At 40.3% G+C, this 23,387-nt stretch overlaps 1 protein-coding gene across 7 annotated transcripts in view; it reads left to right on the top strand.

The window, feature by feature from the left end:
* The window catches only part of PRLR (prolactin receptor), a 293,258-nt gene extending 280,479 nt beyond the window's left edge, over nucleotides 1–12,779 (top strand). For all 7 annotated transcript variants that reach the window (XM_039542962.1, XM_039542964.1, XM_039542965.1 and 4 more), the window contains 6 exons: nucleotides 4,237–4,406; nucleotides 6,580–6,749; nucleotides 8,026–8,167; nucleotides 9,058–9,157; nucleotides 10,748–10,817; nucleotides 11,682–12,779. In XM_039542962.1, coding sequence (XP_039398896.1) covers nucleotides 4,237–4,406; nucleotides 6,580–6,749; nucleotides 8,026–8,167; nucleotides 9,058–9,157; nucleotides 10,748–10,817; nucleotides 11,682–12,704 — 1,675 coding nt within the window. In that variant the 3' untranslated portion in view covers nucleotides 12,705–12,779. The remainder of the gene's footprint in view (nucleotides 1–4,236; nucleotides 4,407–6,579; nucleotides 6,750–8,025; nucleotides 8,168–9,057; nucleotides 9,158–10,747; nucleotides 10,818–11,681) is intronic.
* The last annotated feature ends 10,608 nt before the right edge of the window (nucleotides 12,780–23,387 follow it).

Here is a 23,387-nt window from a genome sequence, read left to right as displayed (position 1 = left end):
CCGGCGGCAGGGGACGCCCCCTACATTTTGCCGCCCTAGGCACCAGCTTGTTTTGCTGGTACCTAGAGCCGCCCCTGCTCCCTGCACTCCCTGGCAGTGGCGGAAGTGGAGCACCGCGGCTGGGAGCTGGCAGAGTGGAGTGAGCTGGGGCCAGGCTGCTCCGCTTCCCGTCGCTGCCGGTGAGTACCTGTCAGGGGGCGGGGTGTGTGGGTAGGGGTCGGGGCAGTCAGGGGACAGGGAGCAGGGGGGGAGGGTTGGGTAAAGGGTGGGGTCCTGGGGGTGATTAGGGATGGGGGTCTCTGGAGGGGGTGCTCAGGGGACAAGGAGCAGGGGGGCCAAAGCAAGTTCGATATAATGTGGTCTCACCTATAGCACAGTAAGATTTTTTGGCTCCGGAGGTCTGTGTTATAATCAAGGTAGAGGTATACTTGCTTTGTCCACCTTAAAACACAAAATGTCTTGGGTAATATTAAAAAACACTAAGGTTTTAAAATCACTGTTTAATACTTATCAGTACAAATAAATGCAGTATAGTAAGTATACTGGCTTGCATCTGACGAAGTGGGTATTCACCCACAAAAGCTCATGCTCTCAAACGTCTGTTAGTCTATAAGGTGCCACAGGATTCTTTGCTGCTTTTACAGATCCAGACTAACACGGCTACCCCTCTGATACTATACTGACATAGTACGGCAAACCTTGTAATTAAAAACATTGTTATCAAAATTGCACACCAACTCTAAACGCAAAAATATAAAAAGTTAGCCCACTCCCCATATTGCACATAAAATCCTTCTGGCTACCCCAAACCTCCTCTCAATCCAATAAAAACGAACCCTGTTCCTCCTATGGTGGCCTAAAGCAAAATAAAAAGCCCTTTAACAAGTAATAGCAATTCCTAATCCCTAAACGCAATGTTGTTGTTGTAACCTTCTAAACCAGGCAAAGAGCATCCACAACAAAAACTAAAAAGGGCTGTAACAAAATAACTAATAATTTAAATGGTTTTCACATGTGCCTCTATTTCCCCAAATAGGTGCATTTATGTTGTCCCTTTTCTTTCCCTTTGCTTTGTTAACAAAACAGGGAGTAATAGCAAAAGCCCCCAAACACCCCAATTCGCTGCAATATAATATTCCTCCGCTTAGCCCCCAGTCTTAAAAAAAATGGGCCTAAAAAGCACCTCCACGTCTCCCTCTCACTTCCACCAGCGGTGGCGGCAGATTTTACCAGCCACCAAATAAAAGGTAACCACTCAACGCTAAATCCTCCTTAATGCCACTTTAAAAACTTTAAACATTTATTTGCCTCTAAAATGCTTCCAAGTCCCAGCCTTCCTTCCCAATTATACTGGGGGCACTCTCTAACTTCCCCTCCTTACCCAAATATTGTCCCCCCCAAAAAGGCAAACCCTACTAAGCTCCTTGTGGAATGGGGCTAATTCAGCAGTCAATATTTAAAATATTCAGCAGTGGGTGACCAAAAAAACAAGCGGTTAAAACAATTTAAAAAGGCCACGGGGCTGGTCACAAGTGCAAATCTCACCCACCTTACAGTGGCCACCTCTACTCTCAAACATACTGCCAAATTGGCCCTCCACACGCAAAACACCTTGCAAAAATTAATTAAAACCATAATTAAGGCCAAAAACCAACTAGCTTAAAATTCTGTGTGCTCCCAAATCCAACAATATTTAACCCAGCAAATTCGTAGCATCCAAAAAAATGTGCTCCATAAAGCCTGGCCCAAAAAAATCCATTCCCACTCAAAAATTCCCAAAAAACAATAGCCTTTTTCCTACTCCTAAAAACTCACTAATTAAAAGTGCACAGGCATAGCCTGCTCCTTCACGGCCTTTGGCCCCATAAAAAAAGTGTGGGCCCTCGCTATAAAAATCCAGCCAGGCCTTTAAAAAGACTTCCTCTAAAACCGGGTAGGCCATCGCAATGTGTAAAAGGTGGCTCCCCCCAATAACATGGCTAAGCGGTATGTGCTAACTGCAGCCCCCAACTGTCAGCACATATAAATTGCAAATGGCAACACCTGGCAACTATAACCTATAAAACCCCCTCCGATAATTTGTATAAAAAGGGCAATGCCAAGCCACTTTTACAAGGTCAACACATCTGCTAAAATGGAAAGGCATCAAAATATGGCCCCACTAAGGCACAGCTGTTTACCAATACCTCAGCGTGTGTTTAAAAAACCACCAACCCCAAAGTGCCTCTCAACTTGCTGTTACAATCTAAAACACAAATTTTTTTAGTGCATTAGCCCACTGTTATTCAAAGTATTGTTAATGTTTCTAACTATGTTGTGTTTATTTTTTCATAAATCACACCCAATGTTTTCCTGCCATTAATGCACACCCAAAAACAACTAACATAGTTCCAAACAAATGCCTCCTCCTTTACAGTGTTGCAGAACACGTTTAATCTAAAAAAAGCGGCCTTTGCCACAGCCATCCAAATGGGGCATCTATGCCAACAAAAAAATGTGTTATGCTATGTTTCTAATAAAGCCAAAAGCCACTACTGGCTAGTGCATGCAATTGTTGCCGCCCTAACAATTGTATTTGTGCTATATTGCTGTTTATGTAAAAGGCCAACAGTAACCCTAGCCACCGTGTCAGAGAAAGGGTAAAAACCTAAGTGGTGACTCCTCACAACAAAATGTTGATTTGGGGCTGAAGGGGGCTGTCACAACCCACTGGCCCCCGAGGAGGCAAATCAGCGTTGTATGTTGCTAATGCTGTTGCAGGCATTGCAAGGTATTTCAGAAAGGGTTAAAGGTGTGAGTGTGGAGTAAGAGGTTCCTTTGTAGGTTACAAAAGGCCAGGAAGGAAGGAAGAAGGGAATGGGTTAACTCGACGCTCCATCTAGGTCCAAAAATAAAACGCTAACTCCAGCCGAAGGCCATGGCACACAACCAACTCTCAGCTGCCTGCCAAAAAAAACGGGGGGGAGGGGGGGAAATGCCAACCCCAACCAGCTGTAACAAAAAAAAAATCAGCTAAACAGAACTCCAGGGGTTGCAAAAACTAGTCAAACAGTAAAGTCCAGCAAAAAAAACCCAATAGTTTGCATCCCTAAAGCCGATGTGTTTTTAAAAAGTTAAAAAAGCCACAAAAGGCTGGTTTAAACTGGTACAAAAAGCACGGGAAACAAAGGTCCCTAAACAAAACGTCCCTCCAAAACCCCCAAACTTAAAACCCTCCTAAAAGCTAAAGCAAATTAAAAGTTAACAGCAAACCCTAAATGGCCTGTGCATAAAACAAAACTCTCGTCTACCCTTCCCCCTCTTCTTCTTCTGTTGCACCCAGGCTTGTCTAGCCTTGGGTTGTGTGTGTGTATGTATAAAAATGGGTTAGGGCTCGGGCACTAACGCTTTTTTCCTTCCTCTAAGTAACATGGAGGCAAACCCATCATTCACCGCTGTTATTTTATTAATAAAGCTTTAAAATTTAGTCACTTGGTGTGCTCTTCATCTCCACCCCTAACAATCCTGCAGCCTCAGCCTAATCACCTAATGCCTCAGGCAAATTGGTAACATAAATCTGTCGCACTAGCTAGCCACAGGTACATCTCCTGGAGCTGGAATTTACACCTTCCAGCTCTAGTGTGGACATACCCTCAGTTTGGGAATAGTAATAAATTGATTACTGGGGACATAGAGAGAGGCACAAACTGGATATTTGAGGGGCAGAGGGTGAAAGACACAGAATAGGCTTTGGGTATGGGGGAGAGATGCTCAAAACAGATGTTGAAGGTATATCAGACATACTAAATGAATTGGGGGGGGGAATGAATGTTTGAATTATTTAGTATTTAGTAGGCTTGTTAAAAGATTTTTCCAAGGCTACCTAGTACCTGGCCCTTGGCAGAGGCAGGTGGCATGCAGTGGGACTTACTTTGCTGCTGTTCTGAAAGAAAACCAGCTAACCCTCTGCAGCATTAACCCAGCTGAACACTCCCGCACACAGCTGATAGACCACACCCTTTGGGGGCCGTGGTGTGCAGATCATCTCAGTATCTAGGGCCTACTGCACTCTCTTGAATGCTGGGGATGAATCCTGCCTTATTGCTCCCCTGAGCTGGATCAGCATTTTATGCCTTCTTCCCGTCCCCCAGAGCATGAGCGAGTGATATCCAGTCCTAAATAAGTAGTAGTGATAGTAGTAAAATTCACGTGCTTTATTCTGTATATTTCCTGATCACTACGTTTCTTTAATTTCAGAGACAAGTCAATCAATGAATGTCCAGATTACAGAACTGCAGGCCCCAATTCCTGTTACTTTGGTAAAAAGCACACCTCACTTTGGGCAATCTATAATATCACCATAAAGGCAACCAATAAGATGGGAAGTAACATCTCTGAGCCTCAGTACGTGGATGTGACTTACATAGGTAAGACATTAAGACTTTTTTAAACAGTGGAGCCAGAAGCAAACTGATCCAAAGTGCATGGGCTTTCAGATCCAGTGTTCGGGACCCAGGTAATGTGTAAAAAATATATACCCATGCAATGTGGCATCTAAGGTAAAACTGCTGACAAATGCATATAGCCTCCTGCCAGTGTGCAGAAATAACTTTTAAAATTGCACTGATTTTAATCAATGTTATTTTAACAGCTGGATGACATTTTTCATACTAAACCTTTTTTCATAGAATCAGAGAAGATTAGGGTTGGATGAGACCTCAGGAGGTCATCTTGTCTAACCCCCTGCTCAAAGCAGGACCAACTCCAACTAAATCATCCTAGCCAGAGCTTTGTCAAGCCGGGACTTAAAAACCTCTAAGGATGGAGATTCCTTTTTTCCCTCATTTTTTCCCACAAAAAATGCAGATTTGGGTTGACCGAAACAATTTGCAAATTCAGGTCAATTTCTACAAATTGTTTTGGTTGGAAAAAATATAAAAAAACTTCGATATATCAAAATGGTTTATTTCAGCATTTCCAAAATGAAATGTTTTGACTTTTAGTTTCAGAATGATGTTACATTTCTGAATTTCCTTCGATTTTATTTTGAAAATATATATATATATATTTAAAACCTCAAAACTGAAATAAAACATTTAGTTTGGGGTTGACTAAAACATTTCAGTCAACTTGAAACAAAACTTTTTTCAACATTTCATTTCACCAAAAAATTCAAACTATTTTCATTTTGGATTGACCCATAACAGCTTTTTTTTTTTTTTTCAATTTTTCATTTGGCAATTGAACAGAAAATTGGTTATTCAGATAGCTTTAGTTGCGTGATTACATTCTTTGACCATTTTTAAGTTTCTGTTACTTGCTATATTTCCTGAATGCCCCAGAAGTGGAAAACAGGACAGAAATGGCATTTGATATTATTTGCATGTCAACACACATACCATATATCACACATACATGTATCAAATACAGCCCCGGGAAACACCAATTCAATTCTGCCACTACAGAAGCTGAGGTCAAGTTGATACTCCCACTAACACTCCCTAGATTTGAATATCTGGGGGCATGATGCTATCAATAGAGAGTCCTCTACTCTGGAATTTGCTTTTCCATCAGGTTCAATAGAGCTTGAGTCAGTTGCTCTTTGGGTCATGGTGTGAGGATCATTCTCTTCTCAGGATTTTGCCTAAGAGAAGTAACTCTGGGCAAGTATTCAGTTTATTTCATGGGAAAGAGTGTTTAAGAGTATATCTATACTAGAAAAATTTAGTACCGGTTTGCCAGGCAGTGATGTAGTTGCCGGGGTGCTAGAAACCGTGTAAGTACTACTACTGTATACATGGCTACGGTATTTTTACCACCATGTCATGAATACTTACTCAGTGCAGGTTTTTGTGACATATTGGTAAAAATGCCTGAATCTGTCTACACTAGCAGTTTGAAATGATGCAGCTGCAATGCTGCTAATTGTTGCTGGAATCTGCATTCAGTTCTTTCTAGTTTAGACAATTTCTTAATGTTGACACTGACCAACAACTCATGTATTATTTTTAAATACTGCATATGCACATGGAGACTGTGCTCTTGTTTTTTCTGAATTTTATGTGAGAGATGTGACTATGTAAAATGTTACCTATTTAATCACTCATATCTGCTACTTTTGTGCATTCAGAGATATATCTGCTGACTTTCATGACAATATATTTTTACTATATTGTACTCCCACTAGCTATGTTGTCTCTTCAAGGTTATGAGGGAGAGAGGTAACAGTAGCACAGTAAACAATAATGCAGCAAAAAATAATTTTCAGTTTTAATTGTTATCAATTCACAATATTACAAATCTCAAAATGATCTCAATGCATAAACTACTGTGATCGCTTTGAATTTGTGCATTCATGCTACCATGCATTTCCAAAAGATTATTAATCTCCTTTATCACAATACCAGAAAGAGTTAAAACAAACCTGACAGTTGCAGGTAGCAGATGAATATAAAATACTCCCAATTTAGAATTCTCTACTAACTTTTCTTACACCAATTGATAGCATTTTACACCCACTCTGCAGAAGTGTAAATGACTTCCCAAGGTGCTAGGCAAAGGTGATTCAAACCCTTTATCTCTGATCTCTCCTTTTTACAGTTCAGCCAGACCCTCCTGTGAACCTGTCTCTAGAAGTAAAAAAACAAGTAGATGGAAAACCATATCTGTTGTTGAAATGGTATCCACCTCCACTGGCTGACGTCAAATCTGGGTGGCTTACTCTTGAATATAAGTTGCGACTAAAACCTGAAGAAGGGAACGAATGGGAGGTAAGATTTTGCTAGTTGATCTTCTCTTTTCAATTATATTATATCCATGAATGTAACACATCAGACTCCATCAAAAATTCAGCATTACCAAAAGTTGCCCTACAGCGCTGTATGAGAGATCACAGTATTTTCCCACACCTAGAGAAGAAAATAAAGTGGTATCTCAGATACCTCTGTATGGTAACCAGTGGCAAAAATATTTGACTGTATATTAACTGTAGTATTATCATACTCTTTAAATTGTCAGGCCTAGTTTAACCATGTGCTAGATATGGGTTTGATTGTTGTTGTTCACCACAGTAATCTATTCTAAACCACAGACATAAAATTGCTAACAGAAAGCTCAGTAACAATATGTGGTAAAATTATCTGAAACTATTTTCATCCATGCAAATAATCATTAGATTCCATTGGCAGGCTATATAATGATAATGTATGCACAAGCCTTTACCTCTCCCTTTCCTTAAATCTGGGGACATTTTCTTCGGGTTCCAAGCTCACAACTTTCTTCTGCCTTCAGTACTCACTTGAGCTCCGCTCAGAGTTCATCTTTGGTGTTCCGTCAGCTATTACTCCTCCAAAATACTGTCTCTCTTTGTTGGCTTGTGGTGTTCTTCTCAATATCCTCTAAACCCTTTCAAGTTTCACGTTTTCAACATTCACAATTCAGAATGAATTTTTTTTAACTGAGTACCCCGCATCACTAGAGGACATCCTCTTCCCCATCACCTTCATCATCTGCTGGATCCTTCCTTGTTTTTCGCATTCATAAACCAAAATAAATAAAACTTGGGAGAAAGGGAGATCCAGTCCTGGTGTGTTTTCACAACAGTTTCACTTAAACATTGCACTAGAGCTAAAATTCTTTCTCACAGCATTATATTAGAAAACTGAGAAATGGCTATATAATAGATGGACCATTATTCAATTCCCATATTGCAAATTCTTATGTTGCTATCTAGTTTCAGTACTGTTCATTTTATACTCCCATTACTTTGTCAACTTTCTAAATAGCCTAAAATTTTTATAGCAAAATGCCTCAGGGATGCAACCCCATGCTCTGGATGTCCCTAAACCTCTGACTACCAGATACTGGGACTGGATGACAGGGGATGAATTGTTCAATAATTGCCTTGTTATGTTCATTTCCTCTGAAGCATCTGGCATTGGCCACTGTCGGAAGACAGGATATTGGCTAGATGGACCATTGGTCTGACTCAGTATGGCCGTTCTTATGTTCTCAATTTTTATGGGTTTTGTGTTCTTTATTCTTCAGATAATTTTTGTTGGACAACAAACACAATACAAGTTGTTTAGTTTAAATCCAGGAAAGAAATACATTGCACAGGTACACTGCAAACCGGACCATGGAGAATGGAGTGAATGGAGCTCAGAAAGTTATATTCAAATCCCCAGTGGTGAGTTATTTGATTCTCCTTTTATTAATTATTTTTAAATGGAAGTGAATTTAGTACATTAGTTAGCTGCCCCGCTAGCAGACCTGAAGACTGAAATCCTGTATTACCTACAGGACAGATAAAACATTGCTAAGGTAGCAGAAGTGGCAGCTTCCCTACACCATGTTCCCAATTTGCCTCAACCTTGATTACTTCTGAGTAAGAAGGTGGTTCATTCTCCTTACCCATTTAAGCACTGGCCATGCCACTGAATCTGCCAGCAAGGGTGCTGTTTAGTGCCTTTTATGATGGTGATTTTGATGTGTGGATACTTGTTCATTGTGAACTGCACTGAGATTACTGTATAAGACACCAAACAGCCATTAACATCAGATGGTAATAGTTCTTAGTCACTGTCTACAGGGGATGTATTTGAACTGGCCTAAAGATATAAGGCTTCGTGTACTATTAGAAATTCTCAAAGCCATCCAGTAGTTGCCCCCTCCCTATAATTTCATTAATTATATTATACAGAACTTGACAATGAAATGACTAAACTATTCACAACAACAGATTTATGCATGGCATAGATGCTGCCCTTGCTTTTCTGTCCTGTGTTGGTGTATCTGGCTGTGGCAAAATTTACCTTCCTCATGTTCTTTTTACTCTTATAGGGTTTTTCTCCTAGGCATTTTATTTCCTGTGCTGTGCCATCAGGTGAAGAACACCTAAATATCAAGCACTAATATGATGCAGTAGATCAGTATGTACTAGAGATGGTCTCGAGCCACAAAACTGAGTTTGGGGGTTAGGTCCATTTTAAAGATAGGTGCCGTTTGCAACATTTTTATCACCCGCTTTTTAGCTGCTACATTGTATGCAATTAAAGCATTCCTGCTTGTATTTTCTAGACATAGAGTTGAAGGATGTGCTCGTCTGGATCTTTGTGGCTGTATTATCATCTGTTATTTGCTTAATCATTATCTGGACGGTGGCTTTGAAAGGCTTTAGGTAAGTCACCGCCTTAGTGTTTGTATTAAATCTAAAGGATTTAGTTAATTACCTTTAAAAATAAGCTTTTAACATTTGTTTTAATTTTTCATTGTTTTTATGATCTATTAGAAGCTTATCAAGAAATAATTAGATCCTGAACTGATGTAAATTTAACTTCACTGGAGCTAGGCCTATTTACATTGACTGAGAATCTAGCCTTGAGCTTCCTGTTTAGTTTTTCCTAGTTCATTTGGCAAACATTGTATTATGGAGTATTCCTACTTCTGTATGCCTTTTCTTGTGGCTTTTTGTGTATTTCTCGCATGGTACCACAGCAGCGTCAAGTGCCCAGTGCTGGAAATAGTGCTGGCTGGTTAGCTGCTGCAGCAAAGTGATATGCGTAACTTATATTATTTTCCTAGTGAGGCATAGTGAAATGGTGGCGCTTTTTTTGTTGTTTGGTTGTTTGTTTTCACCACAGAGTCTTTTTTGTTTGTATAGATATTTAGAACCAATTGTGCCTATCAGTGTCTGTGCTGGGGCTTTGAAAAGCCACATTGTCTCAGGGGGAGTTGTGCTGTGATAAACTTTGGGCAAGTGCCTGGCGTTGTCTCCTCCTATGGGGGCGTTTGAAGGAAGCATTCCTTGAGCTCCCCCAACTACAGACAGAGATTGCAGTTGAGATTGTGACAGGCTCTTGCATGGGGGAAAGCTCCTTGTGCCCCCCTCCATGTCCTCCCACCTGCTCAGACACTAGCTAGTCATTGGAGCCTGAGCCCTGGTCTACACTAAAAACGCTTGTTGCTTTAACTATGTCACTCAAAGTGTGGCAGTTATACTGACCGAACTCCTGGTGTAGACAGCGCTATGTCAGTCGGAGGGCTTCGCCTGTCAACATAGCTAATGCCTCTCAGGCAGGTTGAGTACCTACACGATTGGGAGAAGCTCTCTCATCAGCATAGGTAGTGTCTTCACTAAGTGCTACAGTTGTGCTGTAAGTGTAGACAAGCCCTCAGAATATTCCCCTGTGAACAGGAACAGTTTATCAATTGAAAAAGCACACTAGCCTGAGGCCTGGACATACTATTTGAAGTTTAAGACTTCTGCCAAAATCACTAATTACAATCAGAGTGAATTTTAATTACTCCATTCAGTTTCAGTTGAATAGTGCATTTTTCTTCAGTTTCATCACCAAAATGTTGTGTAGTGTTGCTGTATGGCGTTAGCAGCTGCTGTGTTCCACACTTGAGAGAGATGCATTTCAGCACCAAAATGTTAGGTGCTGTACTATTCCAAATATTTGTAATAATAGAAATAAGTGATTCTAACAATGTATATCACTTACAGTTTATAAGTACCGTAATTAACTTCACCACAGTATTTGCATTATTCCCTTTCCTGTACAGATATGTAAGGCACTTAAAAATGTTTACTGAGCTATACCTGGCTGACGCTGTCCTGGAAAGGCATCACACCGTGGGCTGGGGTTTAATAAGAAAAGTATCAAATACATTGGAAATGTTTGAACTGGTATCAAAATGGGCTAGCAATTGGGGCAATAGGGTCTGTGCCTTCACTTCTTATGTTCTCTGCCTTTGTTTTTTTCAGTATGGTAGCCTGCATCTTACCACCAGTCCCAGGGCCCAAGATAAAGGGACTTGATACACATCTGCTAGAGGTGGGTATTACGAAAGAATATAGTGGAATTCAGTGCTACATACTTTGCCAAGCTTTTGTAATAATGAACACAACAAAGATGGCATTTGCATTTCATACTGGAACAAGCCTTTACCCTAACTAGGTACTTTATAGCTTGAATTTGTTTGAAGAATAAGTAAAATGGCCAGGTTGATAATATGGACAGGACATGCCTTTAAGCTAGTGCCTTCACTCTGTGTGTGTGTGTGTGTGTGTGTGTGTGTGTGTGTGTGTGCGTGTGTGTGTGCGTGTGCGCGCGCGTGCACGGGGAGGGTGGGGGAGGTATATTTGAAGAGGGATTTTGTACCAGCAGTTACTCTCAGAGGCATTGTATCTGAAGCTATCGTAATGCCTCCTGGTGCACCAGGGCCGCTTAAAGCCTGAGTGACTCTTGTCAACTCTTTTTTTAATAGGATAAAGTATGTGCTCCCCACAACGCTCTGCAGTCCAGAGGAGAAGAGGTGGCTGGGCCATAGTCTTCCATCATCCTGTCCCTCCCCACCCCATTGGCTGCCTACTACCACTGTCATCACTAGAGTCCCCTGGGCCTTGTGTGCCGTAAGCACAAGTTTGGGGACTATCTGGCCCCTGAACAAGGGGTTCACATGAGGTGCTTGTAAACTCCCACTGTGTTTTGCACCAAAACGAGGTTAGGTTTAGGGTAGCCTTACCCATATAACTGCACACATTACAGCAACTGCAGCATTCCAGCACGTTTTCCATGTTATAGGCGTAGACTAATCACTGTGGTCTCAGTCAGGGTGGGAGAGAAATACTAATAACGGATAAATCTTACAGTTAGCCACAAATGTGATTGTAATGTGTATTGTTTTTATCCCCTCAGACAGGGAGGTCCGATGAGTTTTTGAGTGCTCTGGGTTGCCAAGACTTCCCTCCAACATCAGACTGTGAGGACCTACTGGTAGAATTTCTGGAGGTAGATGACAGTGAAGATCAGCAACTGATGCCAAGTCATGAAAAAGGTCATCCCAGTAAAAATATGAAGTCAACACACAAGGAAACAGACAGTGACTCGGGGAGAGGGAGCTGTGACAGCCCTTTCCTACTCTCTGAGAGGAGCAGGGATCCCAGAATCCTTCCATCAGCATTTCAAACACCAGATATCAGTGAAATTTCAGAAAATAATGCCAGAAAAAACAGCTGTGAAATTCAGAGCACAGACCTAAAAGGGAAAATACCCTATTTTAGCATTGGTGGTACAAAGTTATCTACGTGGCCTGAAGCTCAGCTACCTAACAACCAGACTCCTAAATGCTCCTACCACGACATTACAGATGTTTGTAAGATAGCCCTTGGCACCATGAATGTGACTGTTACATCAATTTTGGGGGGAAATGAAGAAAATCAACAGTCACAATATTCTAAACCCACTGAAACTATCAGTGAGGAAAAGCTGCACAAGCAAGGAGAAGTGGAGAGCTTGCATTCCAAAGCTGACCAAGACAGAATGCAATTGCTGCCCAATGAGAAGTCACCTTTTTTGTCTGCTAAACTAATGGATTATGTAGAAATTCACAAAGTCAACCAAGACGGGGCGTTAGCTGTATTACCGAAACAGAAAGAAAATAATGGCAAAACTGAAAACTGTACTGTCCCTGGAACCAGCAAGGAATATGCAAAGGTCTCAAGAGTTGTGGACAACAGCATTCTAGTAATAATACCAGTTTCAAGAGTTCAGACCACACCTATGTTTCAAGAACCTCCAAAGGAATCTGTTCAGAACCTTCAACAGAGTCAAACAGAGAAAAGTATGAGCTATTGTTTTACAACTCCAAGTGAGCGCAAAATAGACACTGGTGGATTAGATTACCTGGATCCAACTTCCTTTATGTGCTCCTTTAATTAACTGAAAGTTTGATTATCCTTCTTCAGGTAACACTACAGAGTAAATTAAATGCAATTAAAATGGAATGTTCTAGTATGTGGATTACATAGAATTACACTACTAAAGCTCAGTTGTAGCTCGCACCTTTCTATGTTTTCTACTAGCTGATTGCAGAACAAATTATTTCATTTTCTAATTGTGATTTATAGATTTACTTTTGTTAATAGTTATGTACAGTAAAACAAAAGTATGTGACATGGTTTCTTGGAAAACCCATACAAATTGGGGTATAATTAATAAAGAGAAAAAAGGGATTTGTAGGTTGATGTAATAGAATAAATAAACCTCAGATCATTAAAATAGTTTTCAATTTAGGGAGAAAGGGCAAAGAAGTGGATATTATGTGCCATGGAAAACTACAATGTAAACAAATTATTGAACTTTGCATTTCTTCTAGTATTTGATGAAAACTAGCCAAATATTGCAGGTTCAACAAAGATACAAAACTTGGGGAGATTGGTCAGTATACCATGATTAAGGCTAAGATTTTGTCACGGATATTTTTAGTAAAAGTCATGGACAGGTCCTGGACAATAAAGAAAAATTCACAGAAGCCCATGACCTGTCCATGACTTTTACTAAAAATATCCGTGACAAAATGGGGAGCTGGGAGTCCCGACACCACCCACATGGCTGGGCAGCTTAGAGCTCCAGGGGCCCCCATTGCCTGCAGTGGATCAGAGCTCCCGGGGCCCCAAGCCGTTGCGGGGTGGAGGGACCCTGCAACTCCCAGCTGCTGCAGGCTGAAGTCATAGAGGTCTCTGGAAGTCCAGGATTCCGTGACTTCCACAACCTCCGTGACAAAATCGTAGTCTTACCCATGGTTGTTCATACAGTTCCTAGACCATGTATACTGCTGATGAACTACTATGGCATACAGTGTATTTTTTCTTAATGAATTCTAAACACTGGTATAGGTTTTTCTATTATATATTTTTCTCAATCCTAAAAAAAAAGTTAGTTTTTTGGATGTTGACGATTTCATATATAAAAGATAATATATTAAAGTAATTGTAGCAAAGTAGTAAATCATTCTCAGCATATTTTCCTGCTTCCTTTCAGTATGATGAATAAACTACATCCCACCCATCTCTTAGCCAAATAGAACTGGACAATGTTCACTTTTATTGAAAGAGAAGAACACTATTTGATAGACTGCCTTATTGTACATAATATAAAAATCTACTTTAGTAAAAGCCCATGAGTTCAACAATGTATTTTTGAAGACTATTTTTCTAAAGTAAAATATTTTCTAACTTCCCAGAACTATTTACCTACCTGACAACTTCACTGATTTTTTTCTGCTGATGCAGGAGGAGGTGATAAGAAGTGAAGCTATCATTTCAATAGTGAAACACCAAAATAACTAAAGGAGTCCTGTAGAATAATGAAGGATATGAAGTAACTTTTGAATTTATATTTCTAATACTGTAGATGTAACACAATGAATTGAGAATTATGTAGTCCATTTATTTTATCAACTATTCCTGTAAAACTAAGTGGAATGCTAGGTTTTGGGGGGGCTTTGTCCCTCCCTAAATTGCTGTCTCCCAGATGGCCTGTGGACTGTTCCATAGAAGTAATTGTGTAAAGTCAATCTGTGATGGAATGACATCTCGCTGCATTGTAAAAGATAGGCTTTTCCCTGAGCCAGGAAGGACATTTTAAAGAAGTTACGTTTGCCAAAATCGATGTCTCCCTGTCCAAGCTCAATAGGATGAAGAGCCATGACTCCTGATGTCAAAGAGCCTCTACTCTGCTAAAATTAAGAAGGAGGAGGGGTCATACATTTGATCTGGGACAGTTCCCTCCATAATGAAAATGGACCAATAGAGCCTTCTGCCATTGCTAGTAACTGAGGCTGGCAGGAAGCACTCCAATCACCCCAAAATGACAACTGGAAATAATGGCACTCCTTTTCTCCCTCCCTTCCCCCCCCCCCCCCCGCACAAAGAAAAGCTTAATTTTCTAAAGGAAAATACAGTCAAATAATGATGTATTTGTCTCCCTTGCAATTGGGCTAAGTACAGAATATACTTAGCTGAGTAACATCCATAGGTATAGTGGCCCAGTAGCATGGGGAAGAGGGTCAGGCTGAGGATAGAACATTGTGTTGTGCAAGTGATGGGAAATATATTTACAGGACATGCACTCACCTTCCCCTCAACAGCTCTGGAGCTTTCCAGTAGGCACCTTTTTGGCCTTGTGCACTGAGCCAACTACTTAGCCAATGTACTGAAGGGCCCATCTAGTAGGGCCCACACATACTACCTTCAGGCCAGAGGAAAGCCCCTCTCTGTTTACCTATCTGCTTAACTCTGACTTTTAATTTTTTAATAATTGGAGATATACCAATCTCCTAGAACTGGAAAGGTCATTGAGTCTAGCCCCCTGCCTTCACTAACAGGACCAATTTTTGCTCCAGATCCCTAAGTGGCCCCCTCAAGGATTGAACTCACAACCCTGGGTTTAGCAGGCCAATGCTCAAACCACTGAGCTATCCCTCCCCTCCCAAAGACACAGTAAGACTTTGGAGAGGCATTAATTTTTAAAAGAACACTATATTATGTAGATATAAAATACACTCTGTGTGTGTGTGTCTGTCTGTCTGTCTACACAGTGATCACCCTTAAAATATTTTACTTTGTTCTGGATAACTAGATAACTTTAGTGCAGTGTTTGGAGTATTTTCTGGGCATTGTATAGGGAATGCCATGATTATTGCAGTGAAATTATCTAGTTATCAAAAGGAAAAAATTTGTGGGGAGGAGGTGCACTCTGAGTTAATACACAATGAACCTATCTGTGGCTGTTTGAAAGTTCTTCTTTTGGACGTCAGTTTCCTAACTGTGGACTGGTACAGTCAGTTCAGATCAGACACACTCCTTTTGTTATCACTGATAGTCATACCTAAGCCAAAAAAAATTATTATTAAGTATATTAGGGCCAGATTTTCAGGCTCACTCTAGGCCCTATGTGTCTCATAGTAAAAAGGCAAGTTACTCAGCCACCTGTAGATTCCCCTTGTTTAGGGGAAATCTTTGGAGTTACATACAGTTAGATAGCATAGGGGGTACAGGCAGGGAAAAAGTGATGTGTCTGGACACAATGACTTCTTAGGACCAGAGGCAAGCAGTCACAACTTAGAGCAATCTTTAGCCATCTCGACATTTCATTAGGGGTTCAGTCAGTCCATATTCCAAGGATCAGGATTTTATACTACCTTTCCTGCTCATCTCTGTTTCTGTACTGAGCATTGCCTGGCTGGACCAGCGAATCTCGATCATTGTGATTTTCTGGGATAGGTCCATTCTAGTGCCAACATCCCACTATTAATTTGAAGAACATGAGATAATAAGGCATTAAGAGACGTATTTTCAGAAACTTGACACGTGCAAACTCCAAATTGCCATGAGGAGAAAATGGGCATTTTTGCCTGCAAATACAGGCTAGTACATGCATATAATGGAGGCCCCTTTGAACATCTGGTCTAAAATATTTGCTGTGATGCAAACAAGGAGCCCAGTCTCTCTCTCTGTGCGAGATCTCATATACAGATAAACAGACCCAATGGCCCAAACCCAAAGGGAGCAGAAGGACCATAACTGCTATTCCATGCATCAGTTGGCAGAGCCACTGTGGAAGGGTTGCAATGCAGCCTAAAGCAAGTCCAGGGACATAGATTCTATCCTGCACCCCCCCCCCCCACCTCATGACACCAGATCACTGTGGCTTTGTACAAAGAGGTTAAATTTCAGCTTAAGTGAATAAGCTGCATTCTCCCTGGCTGCTTTGCAGCAGCTAGAGTGTAATTCAGTCTAAATACATCTCTTGTGTGAACTGTTCGGGTTTCCTTTTTTTAAGGGGGGTAGAGATGTTAGTTAATTATACGCAAATGATTTTCCAAATGAACACCCTTCTTTAAATTCTCAATTGTGTGTATGTGTGCATATATACACACATTTAAACAGCAATTTGATTTTAAATAATAATTACTCTTCTCTGGATGTGTACCTTCCAAAAGCCAATTGAGTCTTGCAGAACATGCCTTCCGAATTTGATCCATTGACATTTGGAAGGTACATGTGCACATCAAGTAGAGAATAAAAAATTATTCTTCAGTCTGATACTCATATATTTATGACTCTTTGGATGTTCAATCATTTAATCTTCATAATTTCAAATAGGATTTTTATTTACAGCTATTTAAGGAATATATTCTCATGTGGGAATAAAATGAGATTATGCTACAGGTATCTATAAATCAGGTTTCTGCAAAGGCACCTTACACTAGCCTAGAATAAGACTTCTCACATCACCTCTGATAGACAGATGGATGAATTACCTATCAGAATTTTCCCCAGTAAATAGCCCTCCAGCAGTTGCTTTGCTATTCAAATCTCTCACTTGGGTAAGATGTTCAAATAGGCTCCACACTTTTTCTATGTCAGGTTTGGGAATATGTTAGATCAATAGTGCATTACTTTTTAAATAAAGTATAAGCTCTAAAATGTAAGCATAAAGACTCCACTGAAAAATGCTAATTTGTTTTTTAAAATACGCTAAATTACTTTTAAATGTTTTTAAAATTAACTACCTCCCCTTCGGGTTAAAAACAGTTTTATAAATAAAAGATATACTTTCCTTCAGTATTGAAAAAGATGATGTCTCATGCTTTTAAATTTTCTAATTAGGCTGTTTTTGTTTTAGCAGACACATATTTGATGTATGGTACCCGTATTTTCTGTGTAATGTTTGGTGCTTTTAAGTAGTTGTCTATGTGCTTTAGTGAATTTGGGACATGTGGTCCCAAAACTACCTGTCACATGAAACATATGATCTCTGAAGAGTGCTCTTTATGATGAAATAATCCTTTGCAGTCATATTACATACAAATGTACATATCTGTCCATATACAGTACTAATATGGGAAAGTATGTGTCTATAGAACAAAACAGAATAACAAATCTGTAATCATAACGGATTTGTGTTGAAGCAGTGAATGCTATGTAAATGTTTTGATTTATGTCTGTCTAGATCGCTTGAACTACAAATGCACTGTAGCTCTACAATATTAATTCAAATATTTAAAGTACAGTAACAGTAGTTAATTAAAAGTGAATATTCAGCTTTTACTTTCTGATCTCTAAAGCACTATGCATGTGGAGTTCACAATCTGAAGCCAGCTAGTGTGCTCAGTCATTTTTCATTAACTTTAAACAACTTGAAAGAATTATACAGGGAAACCAAAGTAACCTGGGCCAGCTAATGGATAACGTGTCCTTTCTAAAGCCATAAAGTTATATTGAAATCAAGCACGTCATGTTATTCGGCTCCATATTTTCAAAGGAATCACTACCTCTGTTTTTTTCTCTCCCTTTAAAAAGGCAAACAGAAGCATTTTACTTGAAGTGTCAAATTGGAAATAATTATTGTAGCAAATACAAAAAAAAAAATCTTATGTTACAATTGCTTTTGTTGTATGACAGCCTGTCATGGAGGCACCATTTGTGTTGCATTAGAACAATTAAAATGGGTTATTATGGATGGATAGTGAGGTGGGATATTTTTGTGTGAAAAATTACATGTCTTTTCAGTTCATTGTCAGGCCCAGACTGGTGTGTTCCTGGTGTGTCAGTCTCTTTCCTGGGCTGTGTGGCCAGTTAGCTAGTCACTGCTGCTCCCTTACTGGTGCCTAGCTCATCAAGGGTGATGAGCTGAGTGGTTATAGGTATTCAGGTTCTAGGTCAGACAAAGTGAACTGAGCATTTATCATAGTGTTTGCTGTGCTCGGACACATGTTGGTATTTAAGCTGCTGCTAGGTTGGACCTCTTCAGCCTTTTCCTCGCTATGTGGTAATGGAGAATAGCCACTCCTTTCCTAACAGTAAACTCGCATGTCCTCCACCACCACCACCACCAGTTAAAAAAGCAAGGTCCTTGGCTCCCTTCTGACTCCCATACCTATGGAGGTGAGAAAGAAGGACTGTATTTCCTAGAGTGGGATTGAGGTAGAAATTCCTGCTGCTGTGGCTCCCAAGACTCTCAAGACTCTTGTGGTATCAACAGCTGCATCTCTTCCCTCCTTTTTCTCTCGGCCAGGTATCTGCAGGATGCAATGAATAAATGATGGGTAGGGGTTAGAAATAAGTGGTGCATAAAAGTTGTTGCAAGTGAGTAGAATGAGAGAAGAGTGCAGATACAATGAGTGCTGGGTGATGAGGAAGTGAGTGACTGAAAGGGTAGGATATACTAGAGAGGGGGTATGTCTACACCTGAGCTAGAGATGTAAAGTTCAGTTCACTAAACAGGCCATTGAAATGTATAGGAATCATTTAATTTTTGTCTGTGACAATATACAAATCAGTTATCTTCTAAAGCAGAAAAGCTTCATCTTGCAGGTAAATTTTCAGAGTTGAGAGGTATGCGAAGGAAATACAATTTTATTCCCATTCAGCAGAGTCATTCCTATACCCAAACTTGTGGTGAGGCCTAATGGAAACAATGATATGCTAAAAGCTAGGCTTACAATACTCACTTCATGGTTGCATGTTGAAGATGGCAGGGGAGAAAGGAAAGACTGTTTTCTCCCCTTCTTCCTTTTTTTTCCCCCCAAGTGTGAAAGCCCAGATAACTACCTGTGATGATACTAGCCCTTTCACTTTCTCAGAGACTAGGTCTTTATTTAAATGGGCCTTCTTTATTGATGGATGCTGCTGCTCTGAGGCCTTCCTGATCCTGAGACCCCCCCCCCCCCAACTCTCACTAAAGTCCATAGGAATCAAGAGCTCTCAAAAACTTCCAGGCAAGTATCCTATAGTAGTGAATTCCCTAAGCTAAACCAGGAAGACCAGTGGCATTGACTGATTTTTACAGGATGCTGGAAATTCTTGTAGAAATCATTTCTAGAAAATATCCCATATGGATCACAGAAGATAGCACATGTCTGGGAACAGTCTGACCCTTTTGTAAAGCCCCACATTGATGCATCCACCCTTTACTAGAATCAGTAAACATGCATGAAGTAAAATGATATTGGGCCATGTTCCTTGATGATGATGATGATATGGTGCTTTGGCTACTAATTCATTCTCCTTCACTCCAAAGGGAAAGGAAAGTCACCCCTCTTAGGGTCAGATATACCCAGATTGACATTCTTGCTATTGCTGCTGCTTTTGCTATTGCTGCTCATTTTCCATCTTGGAAAATAGTCTTTCCAGCATGACTACAAATGCCATTTTTTGTTGTGGTTAACAGCTGCATCCATCCCATATATGAGTTACATTGCTCAGGGCTTGTCTACACTTACCAGAGGATCAACGCTGTGGCGATCAATGCATACGCGGTTGATTTAGCAGGTCTTCCGGTGGTCGATTTAGTGGGTCTAGTGAAGACCCGCTAAATCGACTGCTGATCGCTCTCCCATCGACTCCTGTACTCCACCGGTTCGAGAAAAGTAAGGGGCTTGCTCTCCCATTGACATTGCATAATGTGGACTCTGCGGTAAGTAGATCTAAACTACGTCAATTTGAGTTACGCTATTCACATAATTCAAATTGCGTAGCTTAGATGACTTTTCCCTTTAGTGTAGACAAGGCCTCAGAGATACTCAATGACGTGTAGCTGGGATTCTGAAACTTCCTACTTGGTACTTCATAGATTTAGATTTGAGTCCATGGTTAAAAAAATGTAGCAATACTGTGAATGCCAGTGTGAATAAATACTGTCCATAAAAAGTAACTAATAAACTTTATGGTAGCTAAAAATGTCTATTTTCTCAAGCTTCTCACATGCCATTGTTTGGGTGCAGGATGGAGGGAGGCTGCAGAATATCTGGACGTTTTCTTGCCCAATTCCTGCTTGATGCATCACGTCAACAGGTCTCTTTAAGAAACATATTTATGAATTAAATTGCATATTCTGAATAAAATGCACACTAATCAATGTACTTCCCAAGAAGAAAAAAGGGATATCCCTATGCTTAAAGCAGAACTCTACTCATCCATTTGTGTAAGCCAACCCACTACAAGTTTGCAGTAAATGTAAGCTTGTCATTTTTCTTTAGAAACATTCTTTAGATTCTGAATGCCATTTTGCACATCCAAAAAATATATTATAGTGACAAAATGACTTGAAGCACAAATAAAACTTATTTTTATTAAATGGATCCAAATATTTTTAAATTAAAGGATATAGTACAGAAATAAAATAATGTAATGTACAGAATGTACATTGATTGGACAACTCTGGTATAAAAATAGGTGCTCAGAAATCCTTCATTATTTATAAGTGTATTTGGTAGACAGTGTTTTGAAGATAACAATAAGTTTGTTCTAATTAAGTTATTAAAATTTAAAATGTTAGTTTTAATAACATCTGCCAGTAATTTCACTTGTGATCAATGTTGTTACTAAAGGCTATCACTTTATGATGGACTTTTCAATCTTTTTTCAGTGTAAATGCTTTTTTGCACTGATGATGATGCACAATTAAATAGATTCAATAAAACATTTCCTGAGCAAAATTTACAGGTGCAATCATCTAGCTTTCCTCAAATGATTTAGAGATTTCAAATAGAAGTTGTTGGCTTTGGGGGTTTTTTTGGAGAGGATTTTTTACTCTTCTTTTAGGAATCCCAACATGAGCTGTATAACAAAAGAAAAAGAAACATTATACATTTTGCCCTTTTCAAAAATGCAAGGATTTTTTTTTTACTACTGGTACACCCTGCAAATCAAGGGCTCAGTCATGCAATGCCACACAGCCAAAACCCAATGTGATTAATGGTGGGTTTTGTGCAAAATCAGCACAGTATCAGGCCTCATACTCTGAAAACCAGACTCCAAAACATTTAGAATATTCTATGGTGAATCCAGTTTGATCTACAAAAAAAGTATATAGAATGTAGGGAAGCAACATGGTCTAGAGCAGAGGTTCCCAAACTGTGGTCAATCTACCACTGGTAGTCAGTGGATCCTTGAATCCAGCTACTTCTATAGGTGTCCAAGTTCATCACTGCAAAGAAGAGCCTGGAGCCGTGTAAAAGTAGCTGGGAAAATGAGACTCCAGCCTTGCTTCTTCTACTTTGGTGTACTGCTCCATTGGCCCAACAGAAAGGAGTGGCAAAGAGGAAGAGCCACACAAAAAACACAGCCTTCACAAAAGTAGCATTTCTTAACTTGCATCTGAAGAAGTGGGTATTCACCCACGAAAGCTCATGCTGCAAAACGTCTGTTAGTCTATAAGGTGCCACAGGATTCTTTGTTGCTTTTACAGATCCAGACTAACACGGCTACCCCTCTGATACTTGATTTCTTAACTTTGCAACATGAGACAGGCATGCCAGTGACCTGACTACACAGTCTCTGGTTATAACTGAAGGATCAAATACTGGTTCCAGCAGCATTCAACTTGGACAGCTCTCAGCACAGCACCAAAACAATAAGTGTAATAGAAATACTAGATAGACTAGACAGAGTGAGCCCACAGGTGTTCTGTGGTCTGGCCAGCCCCCATAGCTGCAGAGGTATTCACACATCCTGAGGACAAAGCACACTTTTTCAGAGGCAAACAGATAACACATGCCACTTTTCCCTCTTCCTGGGGTTAAGTCACAGACTACGGCCATGCCAATTGCCCTACAGCATATGGCAATGCAGTGTTGAACCATACCATTGGAGCAGGCATTGCATGTGCACAGCTCCTCTGCAACATGCCCGTGGCATGGGCAGGGGCCTCTCAGTTTTGTTCTCAAAGAGTGAAGCTGAATGCAGGTTAAGTTGAACAAGTGGAACTTTATTAAACCTATGCACTGCTCTGTCCTGGTGGCTGAATTGCTTCCCTTCCAGCATAACTCCTGGGTTTCCTGTTCCATTGGTGTCCTGTCAATAAAAATACCTCCAGAGAACATGGGATCTCTGATTCCAGCTCCAATGATCATAATACTGGGGAAATAACTAAATGGGACCTTATCACCCAAAGACAGTCTCCTGACTGACATCTCCAAGTTATCAGCACATTGACCGGAAGATCATCCCTGGTGTTCAGAGCGAGGGAGGGAGGGAGTTCCCTTAACAATTCCCTCCAGTATCCTTCTTTTTACAAGCCAAATACAATGTTATAAGGCTGAAGAATCCATTCCAGTCTCCTTTTCTCCTCCCTACCCCCTGCTGGATCCATCTGGGAGTTACTGCCGTCTTGAGTATAGAGTAAATCCCACATTCATAACAAGCAGCCAACATAAAGATATATGAATGGCTGCACAGAGGAACAGGGAACCTGTCCTCCAAGCAACTCTATGACTCCTGATCACCACAGAGCAGGGTTGGGTCATATCCCTCCCTGTTATGCACCATGCCTGACCTTTTCTTCAGATCAACCAACCTAGTTCACAGCTGTCTTATAGTTTAGGACTAATGCACTCTAGGCCATGTAATCAGGAGCTGGCCAACAGGGCATTAATTTTACCACAGTGGAATCCTGTATTTGTCCCGAGTACAGAAAAAACATAATGAGAATTTAAATGAAAAGGTGATAAATAGAACAAGGATTATTAAAGCTATGAAATTAAATGCAAACTGACAGGGAAAGGAAATTACAGTAAGTAGTGTATTGAAACATTTGTTTCTTGAAGAAAATGAATTG

Source organism: Mauremys reevesii, linkage group 6 (genome assembly GCF_016161935.1).
Source record: "Mauremys reevesii isolate NIE-2019 linkage group 6, ASM1616193v1, whole genome shotgun sequence".
NCBI classification, from domain to species: domain Eukaryota; kingdom Metazoa; phylum Chordata; order Testudines; family Geoemydidae; genus Mauremys; species Mauremys reevesii.
This window is presented reverse-complemented; position numbering and strand designations above follow the sequence as displayed.